Genomic DNA, 17,711 nt, shown 5'->3' with positions numbered 1-17,711 from the left:
TGTGCTTCCTTCCGCCATATTCCCACTTAAAATCGATCGTGAGAAATATCGATATGTTCTCACCAATTGTAGGAAATGTATTCCGTATTTCGCCGTTAGGGCGCTGCAATCGCACGTTTCGCATGCAATCATGACTTGGAATAAAAAATAAAAGAACTCTAGTCTAAATCAAATACACAAAATTCATAAGAAATTTTTGAAAAAGAAAATATTTATACACTCGATAAAAAATTGTCAATACTTTAAACTAAGCATGAGAAATTTTATTATGTCACGCAGTAGAATTATTACTTTAGCCATTGAATACGTACATCCTTAATAAATTATTGTTGAATTTATTATTGGAATTGTTAAAAATTACGCTGTATGAAATTAAAGAATCAACAAATAAGTAGAAAATATTGTAATAGAAATGTGAATGTAAAAGCATATAATAAAATACACAGACACACACACATATATATAACAATGAGTTGATCAGTTACAAGGTTATAATATTATACTGGCCAGAGTGGTAATTAAACTTTTTTATAAAATTATAAATAACTTTTAGCATGGTATGCTCTATTTAAATGTTTATGTGTTATTATTTCTTTGATTGTTGAAAATTATAAGTAATAATTGTTTGGTTAAATCTTACCTTGAATTGATACCAAATATGTTTTATCTTAAAAATCCAAAACACGAATACAAATCTAACAACTATTGATTGAATTATTTACCTGAGAACTTTTGGATAATACATCTTTCTGTATAATTCTTCTGGATAAAACTTTCTCCTTTGCAAACTTGCTCCTGTGCTTCCTGGGGCCATGTTCCCGTTTTAAAATCGACCGTGAGAAATATCGATATGTTCTCACTAATTGTAGGAAGTGTATTCCGTATTTCGCCGTTGTGGCGCTGCAATCGCACGTTTCGCGCGAAATTATAACTTGGAATAAAAATTAAAAGGACTCTGGTCTGAATCAAATACATAAAATTCATACGAAATTCTTTAAAAAAAAACGAAAATATTTATTCACTCGATGAAAAATTGTCGATACTTTAAACTGTTATTCGTGAAAAAAAATTGTAAAACAATTAACTTGATTTTATTTTAAAGAGTAAAGTCTCCACTTTAACAATCTTGAGTTTGTTTCGTTCAAAGATATTTATTTTTATATCACGCAACAAATGTAAAAATAAAAATACTTTTATTCTTGAAGATTGTAAAAATTCAAATATCTCGCCGAAGAGAAGTTTTTCTGTCACTGAACAATTTTTTGTCATGACCAGATCAATCGTGATCTTGAAAATTGAAATCTCACTTTTACACTAAATCCTTAGAACTAACTGTACGATTGTTTTTTGCCATTTTATGAAACTTTAAACAATAATTTTTAATGAGTTATAACAACAAAAAGCAAATCACCAAATTCGGCGTAACAAATAACTGTCTCATTTAAGAAAATAAATTTGAAATTTCGAAAACAAACAATCTGCAGAAAATAATTTACATCACACAATGTAACTTTATACCAAACAATATTTGTTAGAAACATTTCTTTGTTACTTCCAAGCTTTTAAAATCGAGTTTGCAGTTCGATTCATTCAGACTCTGAAATTACTAAAGTAAGTAAACGTCATATCTAATTATGTTGTTAAAAAATATATTTCAATCAATTTTTTCAAATACTTTCAGACAGATGTAAATAATCAAATATATAATAAATTTTTCATCTCAATTTCCACCAATCGCTGTTTTAAATCATTGTATTTCTTCACTGATGATTGATCGATTCAATAAATAATTCTCGAAGCAGATGTGGCAACACTATCCATATTTCTTGATTCTAATTCTCATCACAAGTAGTGCTGCGATGGAAAATTTGCCTAAATCGGTACGATGTATTACAGGATGTGACATGAAAATGACAAAGGGTGTCCTCGGATCCAGAAATCGTGGGACAAAAAAAAAATACATTGAATGTTTTGTCTGCTCCTATGCCTCGTTTATGGCTTTATTAAAGTTACGCGAGGCATTCGACTCTGTTTCAAAGCGGAGAGAGGCCGCGTTTCGTTGGAGAAATTGTTTTTTCGCGAGTTCGTTTCAGTGGCGCCCGAGGCGTGATCGCGGCTTCCGGCCGGCGAAATTTTTCTATCCGGCAGAGCGCGGCGCGTTCCACGCGAAGTGAAACAAACAGCCTCGTCTGCCTCGACTTACATCGACGCGTTGCACTTTTATCCGCGGCTTTGGACACGCGAGCCTCCGGCAACCGTTTAGACGGTGGGGCAAAAGAGATTCCGGGATGAATTTCCGGCATTTAGCACTCGCCAAGTGGCTTTCACGCGGACACTCTCCGCTGCTCTCCGCGGATTTTTACGCGCTTCGTTATTTATCGCGGGTTTAGCTCAACTTCTCTTTACTTTTTTGCGCTTTTCCGCTTCTGGCATTTCTGTAGCGATTCTCTCGCGATTGTTAGATAATTTTGTCTGCGATACTGCCATTTAACAATATTTTTACGCGATTCATCGAAAATTTGATACTACGAAAAAAAAACTGTTTCATTGGGGAATAAAACTCTGCTACGTTTCTTTGTTACAGTCATTCTTAATCCGATCGTCTGATCATTCTCTGTCATTCCTTCAATTTGTAAAAAGGGACAAATTCCTTCGATTTGTAAAAAGGGAATGAAATTAACCGTTGTAATTCGTGCGGTAATCTCATTTAGTTAGGAACCGCTAGAAATCGACAATAAACATCGATGTTTATCGCCGGAGGAGAAGCATTTTCGGTCAAAAATATTTTTCACCGAACGAGTTTAACGGTACGGGCGGAAATTTCCGTTCGAAAATATTTCTCGCCGCGCGTGCACGCCCGTGTTGAAAAAAAAAAGAGCGAAATGTAAAAAAGAATGTAAAAATTTAAAAAGAGAAACCAGCGACCGACGAGAGTTAAACTTGATATTCGGCATCAACATCGGACGTTATTAGTTCTATCGAATTAAACCGGGTAACGAAGTTAGCCCGTTATACGAAACGAAGTCGACGGAATTACCAAGGCACACGAGGCTTTGAAATTAAGCGAAACTGAATTTTTATTAAATCCCGGCCGGTTCGATCTCGCGCCGATTTCGCCCGTGCAAACCAATTATTCCGGTGTTACGCGTGAAAGTTCACGGTTAATTACATCGCGTCTAGCAAACGGGCCGCTTTGAACAATCGGAAATCGCGCGTACGCCAACCCGGAAAAGGTGTCCCGTCTCTCTGTGCTCGACGCATGCGTTCCGTTACTGTCGTTTCTTTAATTTAGTGGCCTGCTGTTAACCAGACGATATTGCGTAATTGAACAGAAATTCCCCAGGCAATTGAAGGTAATTCTCACACGAGGGGAAAAAAAAGGAGAAACAATTTAACAAGCCTGAATTTTTGGTACGCTGTTGTTGTTCGGCTTACTGTTGAGCGGCTGAAAGTTACGTGCGAATACACGTTTACATACTAACGTAGAGAAAAGCCTTTTTGTGTAGAACTTTTTGTGTTTCTCTCATTAATAATAATCGTAAATAAATCGTGTTTTTGTAAAAAATAATGTTTAATATTTTTGCAATAAAAGTGTTGATGAAGTGTAGCAATGAAGTAACGAGTGTAAATAGCGAAATAAAATTTTCAAAATTAATTGAACGTACGGACGTGTAATTTTCAAATTACACACTGTGATATTACAAATAGACAGGTTGTAGCATTTTTTTTCTTTAGTCACGTATATTTTTCGAATTTCCTCGAAATTCGTTTTCACGATGAAAGTGGAAATACATTTTTACCGAAATGTTAAGACAGATGGTCCTGTCTTAAAACGGAAAGGAAATACCTATCAGAAGTTGAAACAACTGTCATAAAATAGTTCCCCGACAGCCTGGCTAACTTTTCCAAGTTTCGCTGGTTAATTTCCATATGTAATAAAACTCTGACTTTCGTTCCAGCAACTTTCGGACGTTGCTAGAAAATCACCACGTAACTAATACACCGACTAAACAGAATTACTATATTATACGCGCTCAAGACAAATGAATTAATTAATGGAATTTGATAAAACTTTTTTTTTTAAGCATTAATAGCTGTCGAGAAAGACGAAAAGTTTACGAGAATGAGTTGGGAAGAAATCGGATTGAGTCGAAAGTGAATCTCGTAATTCCTGAATCTTCGTATTCGTAAGAATTTTAAAAATCTCATATTTTCGGAAACTCGATCCAGGATTCGACTCGATTTTCGGCACCTCGCGCAAAAACACCTCAAATATAAATAGATACGAAGAGAAAAATAATTTCCATGAAAACCAAATTATTACAATATTATAAATAATATTATTTAGTATATTACCAAAATTCTATTAAAACTTTGTCAAAATCAATATCATTTCTATTCCCAAGGTTAATAAATATTTCATACAGCCTCTCGAATGAAAATTCAATTCTACGATCGATGACAGTCTCAAATTTGTACAGCGACGCTTCTGAAACACGTGCAACCCGTTCGTATGAATCAACCAGATCGTCGCAATTATTTTTCATAAAATCACCGGCTCCATTGCCGGGACTTTTATCAAAAAGTGCACGCACGCACGTTGTCGACGTGCCGTTGAAGAAAGAAACAAAGAGAGAAAAACAAAACGCGAACGTCGTTCGCAGAAGCGTGGTTGGCTCGTAAACATTTGGAGAAAAAATCGCGCGATAACCGCCGCGGCGTGATAAACGGCGTTACATAATAACGCCGACAGAATGTGGTTTTCAGGCTGATTGTGGAACAGAACCGGATGCTCGTGGGAAATGTCGCACGCGCGTACATGTACAGATAAGAAAAACGTAGCGGTTAATTATTTGGGCTGGTTGAAAGTTTCTGGCTGGTTACAGTTGATGATGCAACGCAACGAGAGGTTCTAGGGTCTTGGGAATTCAACGTGCATCGGTCTGTAACGTGCTGAAACCGTAGAGTATTTCTTGCCCTTTGGATCCGCAAACATTCATCAAACCGATGCTCTGCTCCGGATAAAAACGTAAACGTTTCTCCACAAGTGAAAAAAGGGCGTTTTCGATGGTGCAACTGCTCGCAAAAATATTTAATTTGCTTTTAATTGTGGAGAATATACGTGAATAAATTTGATTATTTTATTACGCTAATATATATATATTAAATTAATATATATGTAAAATAATATATAATTATATAAAATATATATATAAAATAATCAGATATTTTCACGTATATATATATATGTATAAACTTGACTATTATGTTGATTAATAAATCCCGTTTAAAAGTCTCAAAAGTTTATTTTTACTTTTAATATTCGGTATAAAAAAGTAAAATTCTTTTATTACAAACAAGTTCAATTTTTCAATTTAACGCTTTATAGATTTTTTCGTTCACCCAATCCTGAGACAAAGTCTGCTCTCAGAACAGAGTGCATTGCATGAAAATATAAAATAAAATAGATATAAAGTGCTTAGAATGTAAATATAATCGTAATCACTCTCAGTGAAGAAAGGAGAAGCAAAATAAAGTAACGAGCTGAAAAAGGGTAAAAAAGTTAAATAAGGCAACTTGTTGGTGGTGCCTTTGGCCAAAAATAAAAGGGGATGAGAAGATAGTGAAACACGAGTAACGAAGAGGTGTTTTGATCTGCTTGAAAAGACTTTGCGCGTCATCGACGGTCCATAAATTTAGATGGCTCGCGATAAACGTACAAAAGCACAAAGGACTAGAAATATTAGATTAGGTGGTGAAGCGGTTGAAGATGTCTCGCGTGACTCGGTGCTTTTCTTTGATAACGATACGTCCCATCTCCGGGACGTATTCCCCGATTGATCGTTTCGCGAGAGTTTAGCACGGGCAATACGAAAGTTTCGTATTCCTCCTGATGCTCTTACTTCTTCTTCTTCTTCTTCTTCTTCTTCTTCGCTTTCTTTTCTTTTTCTTTCTTTCACTCTCTTCTTCTTCGTCCGCCCTCTCAAATCTCGAAGGATACTTCCACGTCCATCTGTGTACCGGGGAATAAAGCTGGGCTTGTTTGCATGATTTTTGTGGAAAGCTTGGAATTTCTTATTCTCTTCTTCGCTTCAAACTTTCAAACCTTTCGTTCTGGCCAATTATAGTGAATTCTCTGCTTTTCCAATGTCTAACGTTTATGTGCGTCTTCCAATTGTTGTGAATTTTCTATCCTTGATTTTCTCTCCCTCGTTTGATGGATCCAGAGTAATCAGAAAATCGATGAAACGTTCGTTTATCTTGTTTCTTTTGGAATGTCTGTGTAGGTCGTCGAATAGACAAAGATTCCTCTTCTCTTTCTTTCATTAAATTTAATTTAAATTTACTTCTCAATTATAAACAGTCATTCTAAATTTCAATCAACTTCTCAATTACAGAATCACTCCGATACTATATCAGAGCACCAAAAATTAGAGGAATAGTAAAACACACATACACACACACACACACGCTACTAATCCATAAACAAGTTCATTCAGCAGTCAAAATTCGAAGTTCCTCACAATGTCAAATTATCCTATTCATTATCCTTATTCATTTATGTATTTCGCCTGACATTCATCTTCGTCAACAGAGGCTGATCGTTTCGTCGGCAAGTAGGGATATCAATTTTTTTCGCGACGTCGCCGATCTATTTCCTAGATTTATGGCCGCGCTCAGTGGGGAAAGTGAAGTCGTATGGAGAAGTAAAAAGTCAGATTACGTTCTTCTATCGCTTCTTCCATCTTCGACATCAGGGGGGGGGGGGAGAGAAATTACGTTTCATCATCGCGACCACGCGAGTCATCGTCCAATAAACGCTATCGCAGGTTGATTTATGTCCCCGAAATATTCAATCCGAACCGTCCAAAGCGCGGTAATGGCGCACCTGAATGCATAAATGCATTCCGTCTGATTGCTATGCTCCTAGACTGCCATTTCAACTCAACACTTTTCACTTTTCAAAGATTTCATTCGAACGTGTACACACGTCTCTCTCCTCGGCTACGTCGCTCTCGATTTCGCCTAATCTCAGAAGAACAAATCACTGTCAAATGGTGCCATTTGAATAAAATGGCGTCTCGTTTGCTCAGATCTGCAGATTTCTAAATAAATGTCTGCACGTACAAGATTAGCCATCGCTGCGTGGAAATTCAATGACCATTAGCTGTAATGTATGTCCCGTTATTATCCTCCATCATTTTTCATTTATTCATTGTAGGTCGCTAATGGCCCGTGATATAATGGGCACGTTGCAAGTGATAAATATGGCGCAGGTAATGACCTTATTATGCGTTCCACGACGATATGGTGACGTTTCCACGGTAAAAACATCGGCATAATAATTCACGTTCGAATGAAAACGCTGGCAGTCCCAATCTGAAAGCTTCTAAACGATTTCGAATCCTCGAATAAGAGCTACTTCGTTGCACTGAATGGAAGAGAGCCGGGGGAAGGTGGAGCTTTTAACAAGCAGACTTATATAACCAATTATCAAATAAAATTAAAAGTATAATTTCTTTACCCTTAAATTCAAACGTGAAAGGAGTTTCAAACAATTTCGAATCTCTTCGAATCCTCGAACCCAAACTGCACTGAACGAGGCAAGTTTTTATACCGAATTCAACGCGATTCAATGCAATTAAGAAATTCACGACAAATTAACAAGAAGAGTTAAAAGTATGATCTCTATTACCCTCTATTACTCTATATACCCTGAAATTCGATGTCGTGTGTCGAAGAAAAATAAACTAGTCAGTTTTGCATTTCCGGAATAACTATTTGATTCAAGAGTTGTAGCAAAAGGAGAAAAAAGAAAAGAAAGTTGCAGGGAAATAAACGAAAAAAAAAAAAAATGGTTTCTCGCGATAAAATCACCATGGGCATTTCGTCGTCAATTATCGGCTGTTTTTCGATCATGTTCTTCACACAGTTACCATTATCGTATATTTATCAGCAATCTCGCCGGCGAATTTTCGAACCAATCGTCGAGGAATCAACAAAAATTCGCGTGATCAAAAATTCACAGTTTCAAATGTTCCACGATAGAAAAACACGTGTTTCGCAAGGAGGAGGAGGAGGAGAGATCGAGAGAAAGAGAGAGAGAGAGAGATGGCAAAAAAACACCGGAAGAGGGAGAATCCGTGATATTACGAGCGACAACAACGCGATGCAACGCTCCGATTACAATATTTCTCGTTGGCGTTTAATGCAGTGGCACAAAAACAGAGACGGGCCGCTGTCCCGAGGCAGGACTGCGTCAATTTTCCCAATAAAAGCGTTCCCCGTGACCGCTCGCCTGCTTTATACACGCCTGGCAAGTTTATTAGCTCCGCGGGCAAACATTTCGAACGCTTTGGCTCGCGTTCCAACCCCCGGACTTAATATCGCGGCCACGATGAGGGGAGGAAAAAAAAAAGAGAAAAGAAAAAGAGTGGAAACTCCACGTTCCACGTTGATGCGCCACGATTCTTCTCACACGTTTCTCTCCCGCGGGGAGAAAGATTAGGCAACGCTAAATTTCACGCGACTGAGCTTACGCGCGAACGCGTGAGTAAAGTCAGTAGTAAGAGCGGGCTGGTTTTTGTTGTTGAAATTTTCGTCGACGGTGGTAATTTCTAATATTAAAAATTTACCGAAATTTATAATTTTGTCAAAATTTATAATTCTCTATGGAAATTTTTGTATATATTTACAACAGTGTATATTTTACTCGAGTGATTTTTGATAAAATATATTATATAATAGGTGCTTGTATTGTTCTTTATTGCATTACCGACTTTTTCTTGTACCTTGCGCTTTAATTTCTTTGCTGCAAATGTATTATACTCGAGTCGTCGGTAGTTCTAGTGTTAAAATGGAAAAATTATCGTGTCCATTTATATATATGTATATATAGTATATATAGTTATAATAACTAAAGTATAATATTAAAGGGCAAGGTACAAGAAAAAGTCAGTAATGCAATAAAGAATAATACAAGCTCCCATTGTAATATATTTTACTAAATATATATTATATTTTAACTTATATATTAATATGTATATAAAATTAAAGATCGATAATTTTATAAACAATAGCTTTTACAAAATATCAGTATATATATCACAATTATTTATAACTGATATAACTATTACAAATCGTCACAAGTAACAATAAGCAATAACAACCATTTTGTCATTGCCTATTGTTATTTGCAAGAATTATTTATAACAGTTTCTATAAAAATATCACAAAACATTTCCAGTTCCCCGTTCTTTTCTTCGTATAGATACGCGCGATGGTTCGTTCCGTTTTAATTCTCGTTCCGGTTTTCCTTTATTTTCTTTAAGCTGCAACGTTGCGGGACTATAATTCGAGAATAATCGAAACACATTCGCGGGCAAACGCAGCAAAAACCGAAAATAACTCGTTGCCAGGGTGAAAATATCATCGTCGAAAATTATTCGCGCGTTAATTTAACGCGGCTGTCCCGATGATTCGGATAATTGAAAGACTTTGAAGTGCCGTACGTTGAAATTTCATTTTCAAGTCACTTCTGCGGAACGTGAAATTTCGAAATGTCGAATGGTGGAAGCGTGTTGCGCGTTCGCGTGCCACGTTCTGCGTTTCAACGTAATTTGTACCAACAGATATTACAATGGCCGCCTTTGAAATGATGAACGCACCGCCTCGGTAACGGCAATTACCGGAAATATCGGCAGAAACAACGAGAAACTACTCCCCCCCTCCCCCCCCCTGGTTGCACTCGTTGACAATAAACTGGGAACGCGTTTCCTTCGAAACTCGGATTACGATTTAAGGCGGTATTCTAGTGTGAACTTTTGAAAAAAATCGATTTTTTTTTTTCTTCTTTGCATATTCTTAAAGGACATAGTTTCAGAAATAAATCTCTGTAACCTTACACGTGAACTCCTAAAATTAACGAAGTTATGGTTGTTTGAAGGACGCGACGAGAAGAAGTTTCGTTGAGAAGTATTGTTACCGCAATAAACTAAACTTTAAAGGCATTTTTCTGGAAACTTTGTTTTTCAGAACGGTGTCCATAATATCTCAAAATCCACTTGACCAATTGACTCAAAATTTCAAGTACACGTTTACTACATGTGCGACTATAGCCCCTACCAGAATCAACCAAAAAATTTTGTTTTTTATATTTTTTTTTTTTAGGGTTCTGAAGTTTAAAGAAAATATGCAAAAATCGATAGTCGAACTTCAAAGTATCGCCACTTTTTTAATTACCGACTTTTTACTTTTGTTTTGGTACCTGCTATAGCCAAACTCATACTAATTAAGGAACATTCACGTTTTTTTTATTTCCGACAAGCCGGAATCATGGACACCGTGAGACGACCCTTTTTAAAAGCGACTATGTTTGAGAGTATGCAGTGCCACTAATTTTAACTTTTTTTGTCCCAAAAAATTTGAAAACGTCGTTGAAATACGTACAAATAAATCTTGTCAATTTGATTGCAAAGGATATAATAGTTTCTTTGCAAAAAATTCTCTAACAAAGTTAAAAAAGACACGCACTTCACACATGAATACCCTCTTGATAGAAACGAGCGAAAACCTAGATCCAGTGGCGTTAGATAAACATCAAGAATTCTATTGATTCAAGTTACACAAGCACAAATGTACACGTTTGCGAAAAAAAGAAAAAAAGAAAATTCGAATCCCTTTCCAAATTTAAATTTCTCTTTCGAGGTCGGTAAACAGGTCAAATTTAGTTTCCCTGATCTCTCTCTCTGTCTCTCCCTCTCTCTGAGAGATTCTGGAAATTTTTATTATCGCTCTACTTCTCTCTCGTCTGCTTGCAGTTTCGACACGCGTGGCCGAAGCAACTTGGAACAAGGGAAACACTGGCAGGACATCAGCCTGGAAAAACGTGCCTTCTTCAGATACTCGGAGCAACCCGCGAAACTCGTCCTCGAGAACGTCCGTGAGAGCGACGCCGCCGTTTACAGATGCAGGGTCGATTTCAAGCAATCCCCGACCAGGAACAGCAAAGTCAATCTGACGGTGATCAGTAAGTGCTCGGCGGATCAGCATCTTCTTTCGCCTAGCGTTTCATCTCTATTCCCTCCCCCCTTTCGTTAAATTCATTCCCTTCTTTCGCTTTGTTATTCTTCAGACACGTGTAATTTTCTGGCATTGAGAATTTCCTACGTTACAAGTTTTCATTGGGTTGGCCAAAAAGTACTTACGTTTTTTTCTTTCTTTTTTCTTAATAGATGTGTGTATCTTGAAATATAACTAGTTTCGTTTTAAAAAAAATAAAGTGTATAATCTCTCGTTAACAACTGTTCGTATTCTGTTGCACTATCGCCGAGAAGGAGAAAAAAGACGCTGTGCAAACTCGTGAAAAATTATCTGTGCCTCAAATTCTGTCAGAATTGATTTGTTACATTTCACCACTGACAAGGATATCAAATCGTTCTTGAAACTGTTCGCTGTCGAGAAAGATAAGAATATTTTTCAACACCGAGTCGTGAAGTTGGCTGAAAAATAATCGAACAAAATGAATGACGAAATATATAATAAATATATTTATATTACAATATCACAAAAATTTTATTGAATATAAATAATGAAGCTTTTGTTTCTCGTGAGAAATTTGCTTTTCGTTTGCATGTAAAGAAACGCAATTACTTCTTGACCAACCAAACACATCATTGATCCAATTACTGATTATGTACTGTACCATATGAAATCTACGAAATGATTTTTCAAAATCATTTTCACATCTCCGTAATCACAAACGCCCAGAGCAGTCTCTTAAAAATATTTAAAAATTTATCTTCCACGACTCTGAGCCCGATTTTTCGAAAGGGATGATCTTTCCCATTACGAAATCTTTTCCCGTTTCATTTCACAGAATCCTTCTTTTACCGTAGCCAAACTCCACTTTTTTTTTTCTTCTCCATCTCCTCTTGACTAGATACGCATTTCGTCCGTCCCTTGTGCCTGTCCGTTTCATTCCCCATTAATCTTCCAGTTCTTCCGTTTCCTCTGCTTTGAGTCCCTGCATCCATTACTTCCTTTTGACACGATAATGCAATATCTTCCAGTCTTTGTCTTTGCTTACTTGTTTATTACGTCTCTTTTCTTCCCCCCCCCCCCCTCCCTTCACCCTTGTTCGTTTTGCGTAACCACCATCTCTCTCTCTCTCTCTCCCGCTATTAACTTTTACGTTTAACTTTCCATACTCATCCACCTTGACCATTCTTTTCCTTTTCTTCTATCGTTTCTTACTCACGAATCGTACTCGTGCGATTATTAAAATTTGATTTCTTCACAACCAAGAAATTCCTAAGAAACCCTCAAATCAAACCACTCAAAATCATTAAAAAATAATGTTAGAATTTAATTAAATAATATTAAAATAATATTAAAATTTAAAAATATTAAAATAATATTAAAAAACTTAATAATATTAAAATAATATTAAAAAATTTAATAATATTAAAATAATATTAAAGCTTAACAACAGCAGAAATGAAAGAAACAAAGAACCAACCAATAAGCTGTGATACTCAACAGACCTAATTACCTATTTTCATATTAAGTTATTTTTCTAATTCTCTAAATGTACATAGTCTTATATTACATACTCTTTAACGTCTCAAATATATATATATATATATGTAAATACAAGTTACACGCCGAGAACTTTTCCTCGTAAATTGCGAAATTTTTTTCTGTTTCAAGTATACTTAAATGTAATCCAGACAAAACAAATGAGTTTATTACTTCTTAATAAGTTTATTACTTCTTAATCATTTCTATCCAGCGATATCATACCGACGAGTTCAAAAGGAAACGAAAGCGACGAATTATTGTACACGGCTCGGTCACTCGTTATGGTCCGCGAACCAGTTGCCAGCGCAAGGGGTTAATACGAGGGAGGAGAAGTACATTTAGAAAATCGAAATATCGCACAGACGTGAAAGGAAAGTAAAAAAGGAGGGCAAAGTAGAGACATTCGTATCCCCGGTGATGCATCCTTGTTGCGCTTCCTCTCTTGATAAATCCCTAACTTTTCCTCTTATCCACTAACCCCCTCCCCCTCTTTCCTTCGTTCTTCCTCTTTCTTTCTTTCTACACTTTATCAATTACACGCTTCTCGTCAAGAACGATACATAAACTGCAGTTTTGTTTCTCTGCTTCTTCAATTTCCTTCGCGCGAAACTTTTATTCCCCGGCTCCTCTTTTATCCGGTGTTAGATGAAGCTAGTTTCATCTTCCCTCGCAGCTTCCTCTCGATATTAAAACTGTCTCGTTTTCCTCAAATACGAGATACAGATAGACAGACGTTTAGTCGATTAATTTTTCGAAATCTTTCCTCGCGTCGAATGTTTGCTTTGCGTTGTTATAATTTCGTGAAAAAGAAGATTATATAAAAATCGACTGTCAATGTGCTCGTTTCAAAGTGTAGAGCTTCTACTACGACTGCCCCAAGTTCGTTTCTTTCAAAGATACTTTTTGCATCATAGTGAGAAAGTACAATGGTACATTTGTCCTCGAAAATTGTAAAACTTCCAACATCTGTAGAAACATTAGAAAATTTTTTTTCCGTAACTCGATCTACAAACGATTTCGAAACTTGGAATTTTCTCTTTACAACGATCCCTTGAAACTTGTTATAAGATTTCCTTTGTAGTTTTATTGAACCTTGAAGATTAAGATGGGATTTTTGCTGTTCAGCTTCAATGTTCAAAATTCAACAAAATGAATGAAAAGAAAATCGTGCAGCAAGTTTCAAGGCTGTTGCAAATGGGAATCTTCAGTAATAGATTTAGTCATAAATAAAATATTTCACTGTATTTTCAGCTCGCGCGAGGATGTAGAAAAAAAATTCTTCTTTTACAGAAAAGAACGCTTTTCCATTCGCTACGTGGTGTAAAAAATATTCTCGAAGAAAAGAAACGAATTCAGAGCAGTGAAACCGAAAGCTTCGCGGTTTCAAAACGACGCTAAATAGATTGTCGTGCGATATTTTTTAACGAATTTATCACGATTTGCGAAGTATCGACGATTTTTCACTTAAATTAATCGCGATGCAAAACTGACTCTGAAAACAATTTATATTCGCCAGAATGGCGATGATAAAACAAGGTCATGAAATTTTTTTTTTTTTGGAAATTCAAAAAACGCTGCCGTATTTTGCCGTTATTTTCGTGTGTTAAACTCTCACGCGCAAATACTCGATGAAATGTTATTGTTAAAAATCCATTGTATGTGTTCAATTTTGCTTCGTTTGCTGTACACCGATCGTCAGAATCCCTCCCCCCACGAATTTATCGAATAATCTAATGCCTTCTTTCTCTTCTTTTATACATTTCTGCTCCTTTTTTTTTTTTAACCAACTACACGGTTCGTGAATTCATCCATCCTCTCCTCCTCCCTCCAACGCCCCTCTTCTCTGTCTTTGATCCCGATCGGAGTTGATCGAGATTCGCCAGACCGCTTTCCGCGATTAGCTCGAACAAACACAGAGAATGAATTCGGCCCTCTTGACCCGGATCTATAATACTATAATAGCAAGTTCAGCGAGCGACGATTAAGACGAGTCGTTTTATCTGAAAGTCGTCAAGGATCGATGGGGGAGAGGAGGAGAAGGAGGAGGAGGGAATGCGAAATTAGATTGGCGATTCTACGGCGCCCGCGCCGCTCGAAATCGCGGCTTCGATGTCGGCAATATCGATAAGTAGATCGGCGTACCCACGGATCCACTTGCCTCTTCTGAAAGAAGAACTCGTTCTCCTTCTGTTTCCCCTCCGGTTAATCGATAAGAAAATTCCACGATGATCGAGCTTCCCTTCCTCCTTTCTTTCTTTCTTTCTTCTTTTCTCTCGCCCGCCTCTCTTTCGTTAGATTTTCCTCGCTGATTTGATCCGGATGTAATCTCGGATAAGCACGGCGAATGATTTATCGGAAAAGCGGCGTTAGAAATCCAAGGGTTGAAGCGGCAGGTGAAAATGAAAATTTGGCGAGATCGAGGTGAAATCTATGGGAGAAACCGTTGCAGGTCGCGGATACATACAGATTGAGTGGAACATTCGAAGAAACATCAGAACATGATAGTTTCAATCGGACATAGATCAAAATAAAGTGTCAACGATCGTCGATAAACAATTTACTGTGTGAAGTTAATGCAAATCGAGGAAAGTTAAACAAAAGTATAGAGACTGAGTAGAAACTTGTGAACGTTTGAAGGAATATCGAAAATAATTCTAATCCGATGTAATTCAATTGTCAATCAATAATTTATACATGCGAGATTAATGCAAGTCGGGGAGAGTTAAAGAGAAATATACAGATTGAGTAGAAGCTCGTGGACATTTGAAGAAAACATCGAAATAATAATTTTAATAATCGAACATCGACATCGATCAATAATTTACATACGAAATGAATGAAAGTAATAATAAAATCAATTATATTTTAATATAATATAATAATAATATAATAATAGTATAATAGAATATATTAATATAATAATAATATAATGGAATATAATAATATAATAATAATATAATGAAATATAATAATAGTATAATAATAATATAATGGAAGATAATAATATAATAATAATATAATAGAATATAATAATAGTATAATAATAATATAATAGAATATAACAATAGTATAATAATAATATAATGGAATATAATAATAATATAATATATATTATAATAATATAATAATAATATAATATAATGTATATTATATTATATAATAATATAACACAATATATTCTAATCACGTTACGAATTTACCTGAACAAACTTCCACTTGTAAAACACACACCCCCTCGACCCCCTATCAGTATTTGTAAAATCTGCCATAAAATAATTTCCATATTGCACGATTTTCACCGCGCCACAGGGAGAGCTTGCGCTCCCATGGACCGCGTCAGATAGGAAAGTTAAAGTTCGCGGACGGTCCATGGTGTCTGCCGCCGGATGACACAGGTCAGTAATTCATTGGCTTGCAAATTGATTCGCCCTGCGGCGCGGCGAACGAGCGAAGAGAGAGAGTTCCTCGTTTCTTCGTCGTCGCGGCTTCTCGACGTTCGAGAAGTTCGCCCTCGCGACGAAAACGGAAGTGACGAGGTCTGTCGCGTAGAAAAACACGCCAGGCGAAGGCTAGATGAACTCACCGCGCGAAATTATTACAGTACCGCCGGAGCAGCTTAGCATATTGGACAACGACGGAAGATCTCATATATCCTATTACGTGCTTGGCCCGTTCAGCGAGGGTGCCTCTCTGAATATTACCTGCGTCGCTGCTGGTGGTAAGTACTAGCTTTACTCTCTGTCTCTCTTCTTCTTCTTCTTCTTCTTCTTCTTCTTCTTCTTCTTCTTCTTCTTCTTTGCCGGTTGCCTCCGCGTCTCACCTTGCCCGATCGACGTCACTCTTCCTCTAGCTTCTCGAACGGAAGAGAAATGATCCACGCGACCATATTTCAGATCGTAATTTCCTCAACAGCGCAGCCGGAGAAAAATGTCAAAGAATATTTTTCCCCAACAGTTTGATTTTCGAGGAGTTTTACCGTGAAACTGTAAACGTGATTGCTGATCGACTCGGCTGCGAGAATTGAAACGCTCGAGCACGAGAGAGATGAAAAATTAATGAAAAGATGGATGAGCAACCATCTTTCAGATGCTCGATTGGTTCGCCGGTGGTTCTTCGAGATGAACGAATTTCAAAATTTGAGAAAACGATATGACGACGATGCGAATGTAGTACACGGTAGTTTTCATTGAATTAAACAGCGTGTTTTTCTTCGTTAGTCTCTCTTTCGAAAGTAAAGCAAGGAGACGTAGGAAAAGGAACGTAGGTAGGCAGGGGAGCGGCATTTTTTTTCATATGCAAATTCGAATGAACGTAAAGTTAGCACCTTGAAATGAGCAGCTAATAAATTCCACGCTGAAACAGTCGGCCAGAGAATGGTGAAGGACGGTGCGTGGAAAGTGGCAGAGACGGGAAAAATTTCAAGAATCTTTGAGGGTAAACTTACGGCGCGTTTATAAATTTTTTAACCCGGTGGATGTAATTGCTTCTCGCTTAACGCATTCACTTTGTATAATACGTCTCGAAAAAAGAAGCAAAACAAAAGCACGGTGAATACAGAGATGAAAATGCGAAAACGAAACGCTGAAACGTACGTATGAAACTGAATTTTGAAAGAATTACTTTTCGAAAGCTCGCGGTATTCTTAATAATTCGCAGATTGATTCTCGTAACTTTTAATCAAACGTAAAATCTTTCTAAATTCTCCGTTAAGTTTGAAACAAACAATTTCCTTGAAACTTACTGAACGGTTGAACAGTCAAGTTCAAGGAACAAATCGGTTTCCAAGAATGCCGACACGCGTTTCCAATATTCGTGGAAGCGAGAAATTTTTGACAAATTTGACCCGACACATTTTGACAAATTTCTAACGATTCTGACGAACAAACATGTCGAAACAATTTCGACAAAACGCGGAAAAGCCACGCGGGCTTTCCAGCCTTATTGGAGGCTCGCAGTCCAATTTCTATTTGCAATTTCGATATTTTTTATCACGATCCGTTTTGCGTTCGCGCACGCAACGTGATCGACGCTTCATCTCGATGTAACACTGACATCGACCCGCGCGCGTGAAAATTTCCATCAAACAGAAGTTGATCGCTTCGGGGGGAGAGAAGTATGATTAAAATGAA

General features: G+C 36.9%; 1 protein-coding gene across 1 annotated transcript in view; it reads left to right on the top strand.

The window, feature by feature from the left end:
* Positions 1-17,711, top strand: part of LOC122530824 (synaptogenesis protein syg-2) — a 53,348-nt gene that overhangs the window by 15,745 nt on the left and 19,892 nt on the right. Inside the window, exons 3-4 of the mRNA XM_043658157.1 lie at positions 10,821-11,029; positions 16,184-16,300. Coding sequence (XP_043514092.1) covers positions 10,821-11,029; positions 16,184-16,300 — 326 coding nt within the window. The remainder of the gene's footprint in view (positions 1-10,820; positions 11,030-16,183; positions 16,301-17,711) is intronic.

Source organism: Frieseomelitta varia, unplaced genomic scaffold, assembly GCF_011392965.1.
Source record: "Frieseomelitta varia isolate USP_RPSP 00005682 unplaced genomic scaffold, Fvar_1.2 scaffold_357, whole genome shotgun sequence".
NCBI lineage: Eukaryota > Metazoa > Arthropoda > Insecta > Hymenoptera > Apidae > Frieseomelitta > Frieseomelitta varia.
Note: the sequence above shows the minus strand (reverse complement) of the source record. Positions and strands in the feature narration are given on the sequence as shown.